General features: G+C 39.5%; 1 protein-coding gene across 1 annotated transcript in view; it reads left to right on the plus strand.

Annotated features, from left to right (window-relative positions):
- Nucleotides 1–274: 274 nt before the first annotated feature.
- NUP107 (nucleoporin 107kDa) overlaps nucleotides 275–17,408 on the plus strand; it is a 29,825-nt gene continuing 12,691 nt past the window's right edge. Inside the window, exons 1-11 of the mRNA XM_008947253.1 lie at nucleotides 275–320; nucleotides 1,490–1,579; nucleotides 5,594–5,706; nucleotides 9,305–9,440; nucleotides 9,957–10,060; nucleotides 11,469–11,596; nucleotides 11,903–11,951; nucleotides 12,904–12,975; nucleotides 13,463–13,551; nucleotides 14,447–14,525; nucleotides 15,460–15,571. Coding sequence (XP_008945501.1) covers nucleotides 275–320; nucleotides 1,490–1,579; nucleotides 5,594–5,706; nucleotides 9,305–9,440; nucleotides 9,957–10,060; nucleotides 11,469–11,596; nucleotides 11,903–11,951; nucleotides 12,904–12,975; nucleotides 13,463–13,551; nucleotides 14,447–14,525; nucleotides 15,460–15,571 — 1,018 coding nt within the window. The remainder of the gene's footprint in view (nucleotides 321–1,489; nucleotides 1,580–5,593; nucleotides 5,707–9,304; nucleotides 9,441–9,956; nucleotides 10,061–11,468; nucleotides 11,597–11,902; nucleotides 11,952–12,903; nucleotides 12,976–13,462; nucleotides 13,552–14,446; nucleotides 14,526–15,459; nucleotides 15,572–17,408) is intronic.

Consider the following 17,408-nt stretch of genomic DNA (forward strand, 5'->3'; position numbering starts at 1 on the left):
TCAGAGGAACACAGTGGGGGGCTTCATGCAAACTCAGTTTCCCGAGCTCATGAGGCATACTGCATGTTCTGAGGAGGAAACTGGACATCAGTACCTAAATTTGAGATTAGTTGCTATTTGTTTAAAATTCCTGGTTGTGGAGTTACTTGAAGCAACCAAAAAATCTTGTATGTTTTGCTTGGATTCACTTGCTCGTTGAAATACTTACTTTGCGTCTGTGTTGCCGTTCTCTAGAAATGGTTTTGGAGACACGTCATCCCCCTGCGACACAGAGATGGCCAGATCTGCACGGAAGCCAAGTGCTCAGAAAAGAGTTTCTAGTATCCTTTTCCTGTAATGGAATGTAATGGGCTTTTTACCTTCTCTTTGGTCATGGCTTGCTGTGTTCACAATGTGCATGTGTTTTATCAGGGCTTGAATTTTGAGCACGTTGAGAGTGGTTTTCAACTACGCAGCAAGTTACTTTTGGTTGTAGGTTAAATATAATTGCAGAGATGTTCCATTGCATGTTCCCCAAACTTGTGCTGTCCTGATTGTGTAGTGTGGTGTTCTACATGGGCTTATGGACTCAGCTTGATGTCAACCCAGAGAACTATGTGAGCCAATCTGAGATTTTAAAAAACCCCAACTTTTTCACTCCATTATATCTTAATTTTATGTTTTTGTGCTCTTTTGCATGTATTGTGTTATCACAGTTGTTGTGATTTTTCAGCCTGTCTTAACTTTTCATCCACAGTAGTAGCAAGAGGAGTACACAGACATAGATGAAAATTTCCACAGAATTTTTTTCACTCACTATTTACAATAAGAAAAAAATACTGTGTAATTTGACAGCCAGTATAATGGTATTTTTCTGGTTATGATAGCAAACAAATCCAGTACACTTGCTTGGCCTTCTGTTTTTTGCAAGCAAAGTAAAACCAGTGAGATATTTGCCCTGATTATATTGTCCCTAAGAGGCCACTGTTCAAGAACATAATGATTAACATAGGATAATGAAACTTTTGCAGAACTACTTCTTGGTCAACCATACATAAAGGACTAAATCTAGTTGCTGACAGGAGGAGGCAAAGTAGAGCAACAGCCTAAAGTCATCAGCCTCCTGAAAATGAGAGAGAACTTTGGTTTTTAAATGCATTCATTCTCAGATTTTGTTGTGGTTTATGTAGCATAAAGCAGCTTCTTAAAGACAAAACTATTTGCTTTGATCTGAGCAGTTAGGAGGAGTCCCAGACCTGTCATGCTGATGTTTCTGAACTTTACTTTGCAGTGTCCCTTTTTAACCGGTTTTTAACCTTCTGATGAAACGTTTTGTGACCTAACTCAGGCTTATGAATGGGGCTTTCTGCGTTAGTCTGCAAGACAAGATGTGTAATCTTTGTAACATTTGAGCTACAGGAAAACATTATTGCTTTCCAAGTGTTCACAGTCATTATGAATAGAGACAAAAGCACATAGGAGTGTGTTTCTTAACTTGTTTATGAATCAGTTCTTACATCCCTGGATGACACCGTTGGAAACATGACGCCCCGAGGCCAGTTGCTTTCCCGAACTCCGAATGCATTGCTTCGCCAGCCAGGTCAGGCAACGGCCTTCCCTCGGTATTTAGTTCAGGGAACGGTACTTTTGGTTGGACTTCATAAATTGATTTCACGTCCTAAGGGGAGAGACATGGACGCACTGTAGTGAAGGGCCACAAAGTTGATTAGGGATTGGAGTACCTGACATGTGAGGGAAGGCTGAGAAGAGCTGGGATTGTTTAGCCTGGGAAAGAGAAGGCTTGGGAGGATCTCGCCAGTGGGCATAAATACATGATAGGAGGGAGTAAGAATTGAAAAGAGGCAATAGGCACAACAGGATATACAAGGAATTTTGTTTAAATAGGAGAAGAAACTTGCTTACCTTAAGGGTGCTTGAATGCTAGAACTGGTTGTCCAGATAGTCTGTGGAGTCTCTGTCCTTGGAGATACCAAAAACTGAACGGAAAAGATCCTGAGCGACCCTTTCTTGTTGACACTGCTTTGGGCAGGAGGTTTGGACTGGTGATCTCCAGAGGTTCCTTGCAGCTTCAACTACTTGATGATTCTGAAGTTAAATGCATTTTATAAATATAGAAAAAGAACCTAATAGTAGTCAGTGTATGTGTTCATGTGTTATATATTTATACTACTGCTGAATGCCAATGGATTTTTGCCTTTCATTTTTTAGAGGGTGTTTGAGCTTCATTTTCTTTGGCACAAGCGTCATGTCCAGTGTCATTTCAGTTCCTCTCAGGGTACCATGTTCAAACTGATTCTTGCCTTACTCATTAGCACTCTGGTTTGTTGTGTTTCTTTCTTTTTCGTAATCTTCTTTTGGTTGTGCTGTAGCTTTTAATTCTTCAAAATTATCTGTTGTGTAATGTCTTTTCAAGTATTTTTCCATCCTTGTTTAGGTGGCTGGTTAATTCTGTTGCTGACCTTTCTACCCAGTGTTTTTAGTGGTTGCGTCAGTAAAGTATTTCCTTTTTCCCTGTCAGAGAAGAAACTGGATGACACACCTCAGAGAAAGGCTGTGGAACCACACATCGTGCTGAGTGTCAGGTTGCCCTGGAACCTCCCAGTCTCAACCCCTGTGTTCTGCATCAGCTTACACATATTAGCAGAATGTTAGGGGTTATTCCCAACCTGAGAAATAACTGGGAAACTGATTCAAAGATAGTTCCAGAGAGACTGAGTCTTATTTCTCAAGTCCCTGCTTGTTCTCCTTTAGTGTAAAATCTTGTGGGTTCTGTTTGGGCAGCCAGCAGCAAATAAAAATGCTGTTAACATCAGCCTTCTTCCTGAGCATGAGCTGCACATGTGTCAGCATTGACAACTCTCACGGTGAAACTGTGAGGTGTTCATAGTGTTGACAGTAAACCTGCTGTGGAAAGCTCTGTAATCCTCTTAGAGCCTACCTCACTGGTTGTGGGTGGAATAAAGAAACTAGTTGTGGTGGGAATAAAGAAATATACCTGTTCCTTACATTTCCGTGTCATCACAAGGCTTACTTCCCTTTTCCTTGTTGTATTCTCTTCCTGCAGTCCTTTTGTCATCATTCAGGCATTTATATAAGGGATTCCTCTTGTCATCATGTAGCCAGTGTGTTTTCTATCAAGCTTTAAAAGCATCTTCTGCTGCTCCACATCCTCCTTTCAGGACTGCTCGGAGATAGGTGATGTGTTATTTGTTTTGAGAAGAGCACTGCATGTCACATTGTGATGATCAAAGAGCACTTCCAAATCAAGTAGGTCTTTTCCCACTTTTATCTTCAAATTAGAACATGTTTATACCATCTTGACCATTGCCTTTCTTCAGTGAAGATCTTTATGTCAGGTAGTGTGTTGATCTAACAGCTTTCCATGGTTTTGTCACTTACGAGGTTCCTGTTTTGTCTATTTCTAGAGAGCTCAACAGCACAGAATTTCAGTAAGAGGTAGTCTACGTACAGCTTGCTTCTGCAGCAGCTGCCCACAAACCATATAGAGAGTTGATGTCAGGTGAAAGCAGAGGTCACAGAGAAGAGATCAAGAAGGTCTAATGGTGAGAAGTTATGTCCATTTGTATGGCGGGTCAGCATAGAGATGTAGTATCAGGACATGTTACTAGACAGCACATAGTCTGTAAATCTGTGGTCACTGGCTTTTTCACTCCTGTTTCTGTTCCTGCTCTACAGTCCCGTTCCTACAGTGGCATATTTAAAGTGTTCTTATGAAGTGCATCCATTAGCTTCTGTCCTGAGGACAAGGGGTTTTTTTTTTGCTTCCTTTGATGTCAGTTGCTCCTCATTGTGGATTTGGGGGTATCTGTAAACTGTATTTGAGGATTATTTAGCATAGTTCTTTTCTGCCACTCGCTAAGTTCCTAACCCTTGAGTGCATTGTATTGTATGGGTAGAGGGGGTTATAGCTGTTAGTTTCTGGTACTGTGGGGGAGAGGAGAAGGATGACCCATTAACAATTTAAATGCTTTGGTCTGTAACTTCAGAGTCAGACTGTTAATGTCAGTAGCCATAATTCTAGTTCTCCAGTTTAAAAATTCATTTGTCTCTTTGATCTTCAGTATGCCTGACTTTCACATCTCAAGAGTTTAATGAAAATTTATTTGTGGTGGTTCAATGTGTATCTTAATACAGAGACAAACCTTGGCACAGAAACATTTGCATCTTCACCTTTTCAATATGTGTGAAACTGATGCATGAAAAACTAAATCTGTCTATTGATATGAAGCCTTGTAGGGGCCTTGTACCTGTTTGCTGTGACTTTGCCCTCTTATGATTTGAGGGTGTCAGAGGTCTGACAAGATATGCTCTTTGCAGTCTTCAGGACTGGGGACATTCCAAGAAAATTGTTGACCTCAGACACTGAAAAAAAAAAAAAAAAAAGCAGCCTTTGATCTGCTTCCAAACAGCATGGAGTCTGGTGGATACTCTGGACATGCTCTTTGTTTTGTTGTTGTGTATGCAGCTGTGAGTATCTCTGAAGTCTCTGATTCCAGCAGTCCAAAAGAAAACATTAACCATCTCAATGCTGACTGAAGCTGGCTGTTTGTCAAGAACTGCTGCTGAGGATTGTACAAGCACTTCTCTCCAAATTTGCTAAAAAAATGTTTGGGCCCTACGTCATTCCCTCTTTACCACTGCTGACACAACTCCCGATTTGGCTGGCACTATCTTGATGCAACCAGTATTCTTAGATGGCTTTCCAGGCTGTTTGTGATTGATAAGGGGACCAAAGCAGCTACTGTCTCCATGCAAATTCTGTGCCCTTTGGGCTGTAGGAAGATCTGTTGTGATGGAGCTCCCTTTTGTCATAGGATGTGGCATTTATCATCTTGCAAAGCAATGTCTCTGTTTTTGACATGAGTCAGATATTCCTGGGAACACTAGCCACTGCACTGATGTGCAGGAGTATCTGCAGCAGATGTAGTGCTTGGTAGAGCAGGCTCTTGTTTGCCTTCTACTTTAAGAGTTTGGAGAACAATTTCCAAGAAAGAGTGACTGGAGATTTATTGCTCTTTATGCTTATGGTGTATGTTTACCACTGAACTCTAATAATGGATGGTGTGTCACCTACTTGATGCATATATATGCTGATGTGTAACCTGACTTCAGGCTTCTCTCTGGAATGCTGCTGGACTTGAGAAGGAACTGAAATTACAATAAATAGGCTTTGTCTTTACATTTAGACATATCCTGCTTCAAGAACTAGGGCTTGAGTATGCTCCAGGCTTGGTTAACAGGGTGTCCGTATAACTCTAGAGTAACTAGATGTGTAAATTATTAAGTTCCATTACTGATAATTCACTGCCCTATTTCTAAGTGTTGTTGGGCCTAAGACTTGTTTTTCTTTCATAACTGGCATTTGTGAGTTTGGTACAAGGCTTCTGATGGAAGGAAAATTAAGATGGACAGGAGCAAGTTACTTCTTCATCAGGTTGGCTTGCCTGTTTCCTGCGTTCTGGAGCGGGATTTCAGAAATTCTTCAGTCTCTCTTACAAGATGTCCTTTGGAGCTCTGTGATAGAGCATAATGGCCTTAAATACTTCTTATCAGAAGAGTCTCTCTCTTTCAGTTCCTGCACTAACTCGAAGCTCCGTCAGACCATCAGATATGTCTGCGATCTTGGGAACAGGAGGGAAATCTCTGATTCTACCAACTGCTGGAATTCTTGGCAATCTCTCAATGGTAAGATGGTTAAAGCACCTGTTTCTCTTTTGTTCCTGTAAAACGTGGAAGAAACTACATTTACAGTGTTTCAGTGTTGTTTGCATTAAGGATAACCTGTGGGTGGTACAAGCTTGCTAGTACTAGTATTGCTGCTTGCTACTAGTAGTATTTATTACTGTGGTGTTCTTTGAGATGATGCAGTGAGGAGTAATAAAGTTTTAAGGACTTGCTAAATCCACCATGTGTGTTAAGCTGGTCCTTATAACATCAGCTTGTGATGACAGAAATCTTGACTTCACACATTACAAATTCTTCAAAGATGATTGTTCTATGTCAGCAAGTTAAACTTTCAGAATTCTTATTTTAGCGCTCTCCAGCATTAGGCTTCACTTGGATCTTAAAGTCTGGACTTCAAAGAACAAGCTCTTCTGATGACTTTTCAGATGATGTTAATTATCTTCTGCCGTAATGTCTTTGGAAAACACTGATTAGAAAAGTTATTGGTAGGGACATCTGAAGTATTTTATCTCTGTTTGTTTTAAAATTAACTCAAAACAAGAAGTCTCCCTGTGTGTGCATTTTAATTCATTCTCCCTTCTAGTTTTTTTTTTGTAGTTTTTGAAAGCCCATTTATCTGCTTAAATTATCAGGTTCTGGGGCCTTGTTGGATCAGCATGTATACAGCTCTTAGCAGTGGCACTTCCCTCTGAACCAGAGCCTCTTGTCATTCTCTAACTAGTGTTTTGTGAGTGGAGGGCATTTTAAGTTAGCTGTGACTTGAATCCAGTTTAGCTTAATGGAAAAAGGACTTAAAATTGTGTCTTGTGGGAATTTGGTTGCTGGTAGATTAAACTTCTCGGCCCTTTTTGTATTTCCCACAGAGGCTTGATTATGATTTTGCTGGAGCTGAGTTTCTTGTTGTTTTTACTCCGTAGTGGGAGTGCTATCACATTCTGTTCTGGCTGGCTAGAGGGCAATAAGCACAAGAGTCACAGAGTGGCAGGGCTTGTAAGGAACCTCTGGAGATTGTCTGCTCCAAATGCCCTGCTAAAGCAGATTCACCTAGAGCAGGTTGCACAAGAACACAGGCAGATTTTGAGTGTCTCCAGAGAAACAGACACCACAGCCTCTCTGGGCAGTGTGTTCCAGTGCTCCATCACCTTCACAGGAAAGAATTTTTTCCTTATGTTCAGATGGAACTTCTTGTGTTCCAGTTTGTGGCCATTGCTCCTTGTCCCATTGCTGGGATCCACTGAAAAGAGACCAGACTCATCCTCTTGACAGCTGGCCTTCAGATATTGATAAGCACTAGTGAGATCCTCTCTCAGCATTCTCTTCTCCAGGCTAAACAGCCACAGGTCTGTCAGCCTTTCCTTGTGAGAAAGATGTTCCAGTCCCCTCATCATCTTTGTAGCTTCTGCTGGACACTCTACAGTCTCTCTTGAACTGGGGAGCCCAGAACTGGACACAGTACTCTAGATGTGGCCTCACCAGGGCAGAGTAGAGGGGGAGGAGAAAATCCCTTGGCCTGCTGGTCACACTCATCCTGCGGTGCAATTAAGAAACCATTGGCTTTCTTGGCCACAAGAGCACACTGTTGGCTCATGGTTAACTTGTTGTCCACCAGGACCCCCAGGTACTTCTCTGTGGAGCTGCTTTCTAGCAGGTCAAGCCCTGACCTGTACTGGTTTATGGGGTTATTCCTTCCCAGCTGCAGGACCCTACACTTGCCCTTTTTCAACTTCATTACCCCCACAACCCTCCAGCATGTCGAGGTCTGGCTGAATGGCAGCACAGCCTCCTGGTGTGTCAGCCACTCCTCTCAGTTTTGTATCAGCAGCAAACTTAATGAGAGTACACCCTGTCCCTTCATCATCCAGGTCATTGGTGAAGATACACAGGTATTTTCCAAGCTCTCTGAATGCAAGGGCAGTATAGCTTCAGTACATTTTCGTGAATCTAGTGAGGAACTGCTGGCAAGCCTGCACATCAGCACATAGTCACGGTCTTGCTTGAAGCTATACTTTCAAGGGATTTTTGGGTTAAAGCAGCAGGAGCTATCCAGGCAGGACTAACTTCTTCCACCAGATACAAGCAGAAAGGTTGAGAACGGTCCTGGCAGCAAGGGGGCTTTAAAAAGGAAGTCTTCCGTTTTTAATCCCCACATCGGATGAGAGTTGGGCATTTGTCTATGGGTATGTGAGAAAATTAAAGAAAGCTTCCTGGAAAAACTACAGCACTGCACATGACCTCTTGGAGTTTCCCTGCTGCTGAAAGGGACGAGCAAAGCCAACGGCAGTTATGCATGATTCAATAGCAATGTCTTTACAGAGAAGTTTGTGTTCAAAATCAATCCAATTTAAAATATTTCCACGAGAAAATACTGCTTCATTCATGAAGATATAGCTGAAAATCAGGTGGTTTTTAAACAGCTCTAAACCGGTATAACAAGAAGTTAACACTGTTTGGTACACAAATGTGTTTATGTAACACTCGGGGGTGAATGCAAACACGTCTTTTTCCCTGTCAATCCGTTTACCTGTTTCACTTAATCTCTCAGGAGCTGCTGGCTCCTGGCAGCTGTCTCCACTCTTCCTCAGGTTTCCCTGGCTCCAGGAACCCCTTTGTCCACCTCAGTCTGGGCTCAGCCACAGAACTTGCCGTTGTCACCGCTGGGTTCCTGGCCCACTGAGTCTGTGGTGGAGAGGGGCCAGGAGAGAGGAACGCTCTGGGTAGAAATGGGCATAAAAGGAGGAGTAACGAGTATGGGTCCAAAGTTTTTGAATATGCTAAAGAGACTGCTTAAGGGACCATTTTAGGAGTCTGGGAAGAGAATCAGCCAGTGCATATCTGAAGGGCATTGTGAAGCAGTAATTGCTGCTGAGAAAGCAATTGCTGTCATGGAAACAGCTATAGGAAGCTGTCAAGTCAGTGCAGCGTGTGTACAACCTGTCTGCTGCTGTGGCCGTTCTGCTGCTCTGACATCAGACATGTATACAAATACCTCCCCTGAAATACCACCACCCCCCCCCAAAGTATAGGTATGTCCTTATTTCCCCCTTCAACTTTCCCATACTTGCTAGTATTTTAAACACATATTGCTTCATTCAGCCAAATGGTTTTGAGCAATTCACCTGGAAGGTTAAAAGCCTGGTAGATGATTCCCATTCAAATTTTAACTACCTCGTTTAACTTCTGACAGCTGTGTTACAACTTAATGTTATTCTGTCTCTCCTTGCTTTGAACAACAAAATACTAACTAAACATTTAGCATAATAGAATATGAAAGTTTAGAGTTTTTTATTTGGTTTAGGATGAAAAGTGACATACTGTGTTTTAAAGTACATGTTCTTATTAGATTAGCTCTTATTCAGTTATTTTGGGGGAGAGGGGCAAAAAAAAAGAACATTTTCTTTTTCCACATTAAAATTTATCTTTCCAGAGCTGTTTGTTAAAGGCATAGTTGCACCTTATCTAAAGGCAGTTATTTCACTATTAGTTTTTTAGGATTGCTCTCTTCATACAGTTGATATAGAAGGAAAAAAACCCTCGTAGTGAGAGTTACAATAGTCAGTGATTGCCATTTATTTCCTTTATGTTCTTGTTTTGCTTTGAGTTGGATGAAAGTAGCTGGACAATGTCACTCTCGCCTCATCAGACAGGCATGTTTGGAAATCTGGACATGTCCAATATGACAGAAGATGTCACTATGAGTGCTGTACTGTTACGTGAGGATGATCCCGGGGAAGCTGGTGAGACAATCTGAAGTTTTCATAATAATTGAGCACACTTTTTATTTGTGGGATATAAATATATGTGGTGGAGTGTTTTTCTGTACTGTTTTGTTGGTATTTCTTTGTCAGAAACAGTCTAGTTGAAAAAGAAAGTTAATCTCTTCCAGTTATTGGAGTTTTGAGAGTTCTGTGGAAGACGATGGCACAAATGGGATATCTGACACAAACTGGATTAGTTTTGTGGAGCTATGCAAATTAATTTCTTGTTAAAACTTTCACAGATGACAGATTTACAGCAAAAGTTTCACATTTATTTGACTTGCCTTGTAGCTTCTGTGTATTTTTCTGTCTTAGCTGATAAATTCTTCTGACTTTATGGGATATAACTAGTTCATATCATCATTGTCCTCATTTAGATTTATGAAAGATGAGATACCTTGTCATCAGAAGGATTTTTTTTGTTGTTATCTGTTGGAGTTGCATTACCAGCTTGTATCTGACTAATGTGGCTGTTTCTTCTTAAATCTGTTCTAGCTACTATGAGCATGTACTCAGATTTTTTGCAATCCTTCCTGAAGCATACATCAACTACTGTTTTTGACCTTGTGGATGAGTATGAAAGTATTTGTAACAGTCAGGTAAGTAGTTTGCTTGGGTTTTAATTTCCTTTCTTTTAGTCTCTTCCCAAGTTAGTATTGCTATTTTTTTTTGCTTGCTTGTTGACGATGGTGCAGGATCAGCAAGAACTGACAATTCAAAGGGAAGAAATTCTGATGCTTCTGTCAGCAAGTGTTGATCACAAAAGAGAGAGGTGGGCAGGTCGTTTTTTTTAAGAGACTTCATACCTATGTCTATAGTAAGAAAATGTATTAATGGTAGAAGGTTGCTAGCCTTGTTTTGTGCAGACTTGTGCTGGGGCTGAAGTCTTCAATGAGTGTAGTTACATGTACTGCAGTTGTGTTCACAAGTGGGAAGCAGACAAGAGAAGGAAAATAAGTGTGAACTTGATTATTCTGTGAGATAGTGGAACTTCCAAGCTGAAATTGAAAAGAAGTCTCTTCCTTTCCTCCTGCTGAGAATGTGGATACTATCTACAAGATCATGGAATACAGAGTGGTTGTTTTAAGCCCTGTGAAATTGAGGGGAGCTGATTGTATTTTGCCAAGGATTCTACAAAAGTAGAGTGAAGGATGCTGCTCCATGGATTGGCTTGGGTGTTGCTGATGAGGCTTGAGATGGGGTAGAGGGACAGGCCTGAGCTCTCGTGCGACCTGTCAGCTGTACCCTGAAATCAGCCCAGTGGCTCCTAAGGGCCATGAACTCTTTTTGTATTTTTTGAGAGGTAGTAGAGAGGAACAGAAGATCACGCTTCTCTCTTGCATTGTGATGGTACACTTCTGTCTTTTCTCCAAATCTCGTTCGCCTCCCACTTGAAAACTGATGAATATATTGATGTCTGACAAATTGAGGACACCTGAAACATAAGAGTTTGGGTCTGTTCTCAGAAGTAGTAGGAGCTCTGAAGCTAGCTAGTCCTGGAGAAGACTTTGTCTAAGTTTTCTTCATAATAAATAAAGGAAAACATAAAGGAATTTCTTTGTGCTGGTACTTTAAATTGTGGTACACAGTTTGGGTTTCCTCCCTTAACAGAGCTGAAAAGGAAAGGGTATCTTTCAGGCACTGATAAATGCTGTTGCAAATACCAGTAGGGCTTTGATAGTGATGTATCTGGAAAACAAGTTGGGGATTTTGGTGGTTTTATCCTATATTTGTACAGTGCGTTGCAAAACAGAGCTGCTTTCTTGGTTTATGGCCTCTAGGCTGTGTTAATATTAATTAATCATAGGAGAAATTATGGTATGGAGTATCATTTACCTGTTTTGAAGAGATGGTAGTCAATTTGGTTGTTGAAAACACTCAGTATAATGAAAAGATTGCTGTAGTGGCTAGGGAAAATAAAAACAAAACAAAACAAACAAACAAACAAAACACAAACAAAAAAAAATTATAGGCAATATTAACTGTGTATAAATTTCTTTACTTCAGGTGAATATACTGGGGAAAATAGTTTATCGGGCAACTCCTGGACAGCAAAAGTTTTCAAAAACTGCCAGTGTCTTGTGGCTTCTCAAGCAGGAGATGGTAACTTGGAGACTGTTGTCCTCACTTTATAGGTAATTCCTTTGAAAAGCATACTATTTTTTTTTCACTGAGTTGACTTTCTTGGATATGTACTTTTTACGAGTTTATAAATAGGGAGGGGAACAATTCTGTACCTGTTAATAATCTTTATGGAACTAGGTGGTGAAATATGTCATTATGATTAATTATGTATTGACAGAAATTAAGGCAGTAAATGGGCCCAGTATTTTTTTTAAATATCATTTTTTAAAGGTACTCTTAAGCACTTTCATTTATGGGTTTTGCTGACTTTTCCCAACTTTATTTTAACCATGAACGTTTTGCCCTTTCGTTTCTAGAGACAGAATACAGTCTGCACTGGAAGATGACACTGCATTTGATATCACAGTGAGCTGGGACATTTTGGGGGGAGTTAAGTGATAAGCTAAATACAAGCTAAATGCTTGTATTTTATTTTTACAGTGTCAGTATTGGAGGCATTCAAAATTAAAAGGTGAAAGAATGTAAACAAAAAATGAGACAGTTGTTTTTTTTTTTTCAACTTCTAAAGAGAAAATGCTAGTATAAAAAATACTATTGAGTAGTATTTTATGTTTTATTTCCTTAAGTATTCCATATACACTCAGAAAATCCACTAGAAATAACTGTACTTTTTAAAAGTTGCATCAGTTGCATATGCTTAGGAAGACAAAACAATAAGTGACTCTGCCTTTGTAAAATTTATGATCACAGTTGGTTTTTTTTCAGTCATAAAACAGCTTTTTCTAGGATTCACACTGTCAAGTTGTCACTATTAAATTAAACACTGTTGTGCCAAAACCCAGTTTCCTTCTACCTGTGTGTTTTGGGAAAATTCATATTCTGTTCTCTTTTTGTTTCAAGCCTAATGAAAGCTAAATTAATGCAGGAGAGCAGAAACTAGGATCAGAGTTCTGGGTTGGTTTTGGGTTTTTTTTGTTTGCTTGTTTCCTCCTTGCTCATGTTAAGTGTGCATATGGTCTTTGAAAACATAATTTTTTTTTTTTAATATATACAATAATAAGTGGCATTTAGGACAGTATGAGTGCAGTCAGTGGCATCAATGGACCTCCGATGTAGAACCTTTCTGTGGTCATCCATGATATTCTGAATCTCATTTTTACAGTTTTAGTGTAACTGGATATAAAAGATCATCCAAATAAAACAAATGTATAGTGCCATCCATTTTTTAAAAATGGGAGAGGTGGCGTAACTGAACTTGTGGAAGGTTTGAGTTAGGATGTGTTCAGTTTTGGTATTGGTGGTTTTTTTGACAAGTTTTCTTTTCCATTAAGTAATAATAATTTTTTTTCCTAATTAGATTTTAACTGCTAGTGAAAAAACACATGTAGACAACTTGTTTCAGAAAGATTCACTTGTTCGACAAAGCCAGGTATGATGGGAGGTTTTTAAGATGAGAATGGAAATAGATCAGTAGACACTTAAATGTTCATAACACCAATGCTCTATGCATGTTTTAAGACTGTTTCTAATACCTTTTTTTTATATATATTCACTGAAGTGTGTGTGTGTATGTGTAAAAATAATGCTGTTTTGTTTCTAAGGATCAGAAATGTTTTTTGGGCTAGCTTGGAGAGGATGAAAGGCTGAGAGCTATTCCCATGTGGAGCATCTGTTCCTGTTGATGAATAAACTATTAAGTAGCACTGGAGTAACTGCAGCACCTAGTTAAGAAATAGGGATCAAGTGCCTAAATGCCCTTCATATTGGATATTTTAAATGAAAGTGGAGTAGTCTTAAGGATGGGTGTGTATGCCTTTGGGTATCATGTAGATAACAAGTAGATCCAGAGATGAGAGGAAAGTAAAGTATTACTTGTTATGTGTTTCTTTTAAAAATACAATTTAATTTTATTCCAGCTGGTGGTAGATTGGCTAGAGAGCATTGCCAGTGATGAAATTGGAGACTTCTCTGATAATATTGAATTTTATGCAAAATCTGTATATTGGTGAGTTCACACTTTATTTGGTTGTATACGTGCTCCCATCAAGTGTAAGGTTCAAGGGGCCAAATGCAGAATTACTCTTAAAAAGAAGTGGACTTTTAAAAGTTGTTCCATTTGTTCCCTTCTTTAAATATTTAGATGTAAAAATTGAGACTCCCAGCTCATCTGCTGAAGTCAGTTACTGCTTTTGGAAGGCAAGGATGGAAGGAAATGCATCAAAGGAACTTAATCTTAACCTAGACACAGATTTGATTTTTCATAATAAAGCACAATAAGAGATGGTCACCTGATGATGAGTGTGTTATTTACCCTAGATAAAACCATTTTTATGGGTTTTTCAAATGGTCACTCCTTTGTCTGGCTTTAATTTTTGCCTGTTTAAGTTCTTGTTCTCACTTTGTGTCAATGACCCTTCATCAGAAGCTGTTCTTGTCATCTTTGTTACCAGTGATGAGTTTGACATCCCATCAGGTGTAAAGAAAAGACCAAAGACTACCTTTCATGCTAGACACCTAAAATAAACTTGCTTTTAACGTCTAGTGAATACAGGCTTCTGGATTAATTTGTTCATCCAAAGTTTAAATTCTATCCTACACTAACTTTACAGTGAACACTAATGGGAAATTTTAATCATATAGAAATCAGTTAATGAATACATGAGTGATTGAAATAATGGATGTTTTTGAAAGAAATAAAAGATACATTAATTGATTCTAGCATTGTACTTCTTGTGAAATAACTGCATTTTCACAACAGTAGCACAGTCCACTGAGAAACCACCCAAAACAAGTGCGTCTCTTTTGCAACCATAACAAAAAATATCTTTCAATAATTGTGTCTTAATAAGAGATGATTGCTATAAAAATCGTTTTTCTGAAAAATGTTTCATTCCTTTCAGGGAGAACACACTACATACCCTGAAGCAGCGACAGCTAAATACCTACATTGGAAGTTCCCGAGCTCTGGTTACAGAGTTGGTGAGTATTATTTAAGAATAAGGTTTGGTTTCAGAATAGGTTAGAGAGAGCATACATGCTATTTTCACAGCCTTCCACCAATTTTTAGATAGTTGTACTATCCAAAAGTAGTTGTGTTATTTAAATTAGTATGGACATTGTGAGGCAGGGCACCTCTGGAGTTTCTTTTGGGATATGTGGACTTCTTTTTTCAGCAGTCAATTCCATATCTCCACCCCCCATCACAAGTACCTGTAGTCTATTTGGTCAAGCCAGTGGCTTTATTACTACTTTTTATGTCTGAAACAAGCTCATGTTCCTAACCAGAAAGGCTTGTAAAATTGTTTGGAAGCCCAAATAAGGATGTGCTGTCTGCATACAGTAACTAGAGCAACAAAACCAAGTCCTGATAGGATTCCTGGAGAGCTACTATAGTGAAAGCTAGTACAGGAGGAAATGCAAGGAAAGAAAAGACTGTCCAGTAGAGGAAGGTAATGAACTGTCTTACTGCCAGCAAAGCAGTCGTAGAAGATTAATTCAGTTGGGGAGTGATCTGAGGTATTGATTGGCTTGAGGAAAATCTATTAGGATGAAGTGGAAGCAAGTACAGCTGTTGTGAAAAGCCTCCTCAGTTAGAAGGTGGAGAAGGAAACTCTGGTAGGTGGAGAAGCAGAAGGGGAAAGGATGTTTGAAAGTGAGAAGAGCTAGAAAATGAGAAGTTTGGGGCAAAAAACAAGGTGATGGAGTAAATAAATTGCAGTGGCCCCTTCTGATGGGAACAGAGAAGAGGATTAAATGAGGAAAGACAGGGAAGTGTCACACCAGATATTATGTGGGTTGTACAAATTGTTGTGCTGATGCGAAACAGTGACTCCAAACGATAAAACAGGGCAGGAAATCATTGGAAGAGACACGTAGGCATTGTGTGGATGGCTGGTGACTTCTTTCCTTGCAGGATCCAGATGCTCCTATAAGACAGAAACTGCCACTTGATGATTTGGACCAAGAAGATGATGCGCGGTTATTGAAGTATCTCTTCACTCTCATCAGAGCAGGAATGACCGATGAGGAAAGCTGCAGGAAGTTATGGTATCTTCTTTGTTACCTGGTGTGACTTATATTAAATCTGACTGGTAAAGCTAATGTAAAATTTCAATTTATTATAAATTACTGACAGTAATGGACTGATAAATTAGTATTTTAATAAAATCTTGCACTTAGTTCAGTAATTTCAGGTGTAGAATTGATGTTACAGGAAAAATATTACACCTTTGGTTTTTTTTTTGTTGTTTGACCATGTGTTTTTACTGTAGTGGCTTGATACTAAATACTGCCAGGCAAACACATGGAATGTTTCAAAGAACTTCCTAACTGCATCTCAGATGATCAGTGGATTATCATACAGTCTTCCTTCTAGGTTTATTTGAGTAAAACGCTTGCAATTTCAGCTAAAGAGATCTGGATGTATGCTTTTCTTAGAAATTGCATTAGATTAAGCAAACTTTATGTGCTCTACTCCTGCTCTAGCATTCTCTTGGATATACAATCTGAGTGGAGCTGAGGGAGAGCTGCACACAGCTGCAGTGGCACATTTGGAGATGTGTCCCAGGACTGAGAACAAGTGCACTAGCTCCAGAGGCGGCTTAATGCTGCCATCAGAAGAAACATGGGGTTTTTACAGTGGTTACTCTTACCAATTAAAATAACTTTTCTTTCTTGCTTTCTACCTTTTGTTTTCTTATCTTTATTGTTTGGCAGGGTCTTCCTCAGTGAAAACTGATAGACCTTCTCTGAGCGTTTTAGAAGGCACATTGCTACCCTCTGTTAACTCTTAGGCTATAACTCTGCTTTTCCCCCTCCTCAGAGCACATATGACCTGTATAGTTTGTATTAATCCTTAGCTGCGTAGCATCCCAGCAATTTCAGTCCTACAGCTGTTCTGAATGATGATTCCCAGTTGTGAAGTGGCTTGCATGATTTAATTGTGTAAATACTTGTGTTGTGGTGCTGTCTAAAGGCCCAAGCTGGAAGCTGATTCCCTTATATTAGGGTCTGGGTATATATAATAAGTTTCTTGGAGAAAAAAAGGGACTTGAGATTCTTGTGCACAAGACCTTAGCCTTAGGAATGTGGTTACTGTCTAGTATTCTGTTCCAAAATGGTGCACAACTATTTATTTTCTGATAGTATGGGCACATGAGTATGTTGCTGCAGGGCAATATGAATATAAATATGCAACATCAGTTGTTCTGTAGTCACTGCTGTGATGTCCCTGCTGTCTGGTAAGCATGAAGTGGGTTGTTCACTACTTACAAAAGAGTAAATTAAATTACTTTGAGTTTACTCTGAGTTAAGAACGAGCCTCTGTTCCTTGACTATACAATGGGTAACACACAGCAGGTAAGCTGGAATAATGCTCTTGTCTATTCTTTAAATTTACTGTTTGTCACCATTCCCAAAATGGCTGCGTGTCTGCAGCCTTCCAGTCTGAAAAGAACAGAATTTGGCTAAAGAAACCAAGACTGCATATTGCAGTTTCATTGTTCATACTGTTTTGTCAGTCCTGGAATAGTACCAGTCAGACTAATTGGATAATCTTTGACTGACTGCTTTTTTTTTTTTTTTTTTCCCCCAAGGATGTGGGATTGGAGGATTTGTAGGCAAGCTTTTCTTTCTTTTTTTTACAGCTTCTCTTCTGCTTTCCACTGCATTCAAAACAGTTTTAAGTTAAACCAGTTTGTGCTAGAGCATAGGCTATTGAATATGATCATGGTAAATGTGAGATTGCTGGATTATACATCTAAGCAACAAGATGACACCTTAAACTTACCAGAAGGACGCGTAACAGTTGTTGAACAAAGATGAGACTGTACCATGTTTCTCACATTGCTATAAATACTGACT

Source organism: Merops nubicus, unplaced genomic scaffold, assembly GCF_000691845.1.
Source record: "Merops nubicus isolate BGI_N331 unplaced genomic scaffold, ASM69184v1 scaffold15719, whole genome shotgun sequence".
NCBI classification, from domain to species: domain Eukaryota; kingdom Metazoa; phylum Chordata; class Aves; order Coraciiformes; family Meropidae; genus Merops; species Merops nubicus.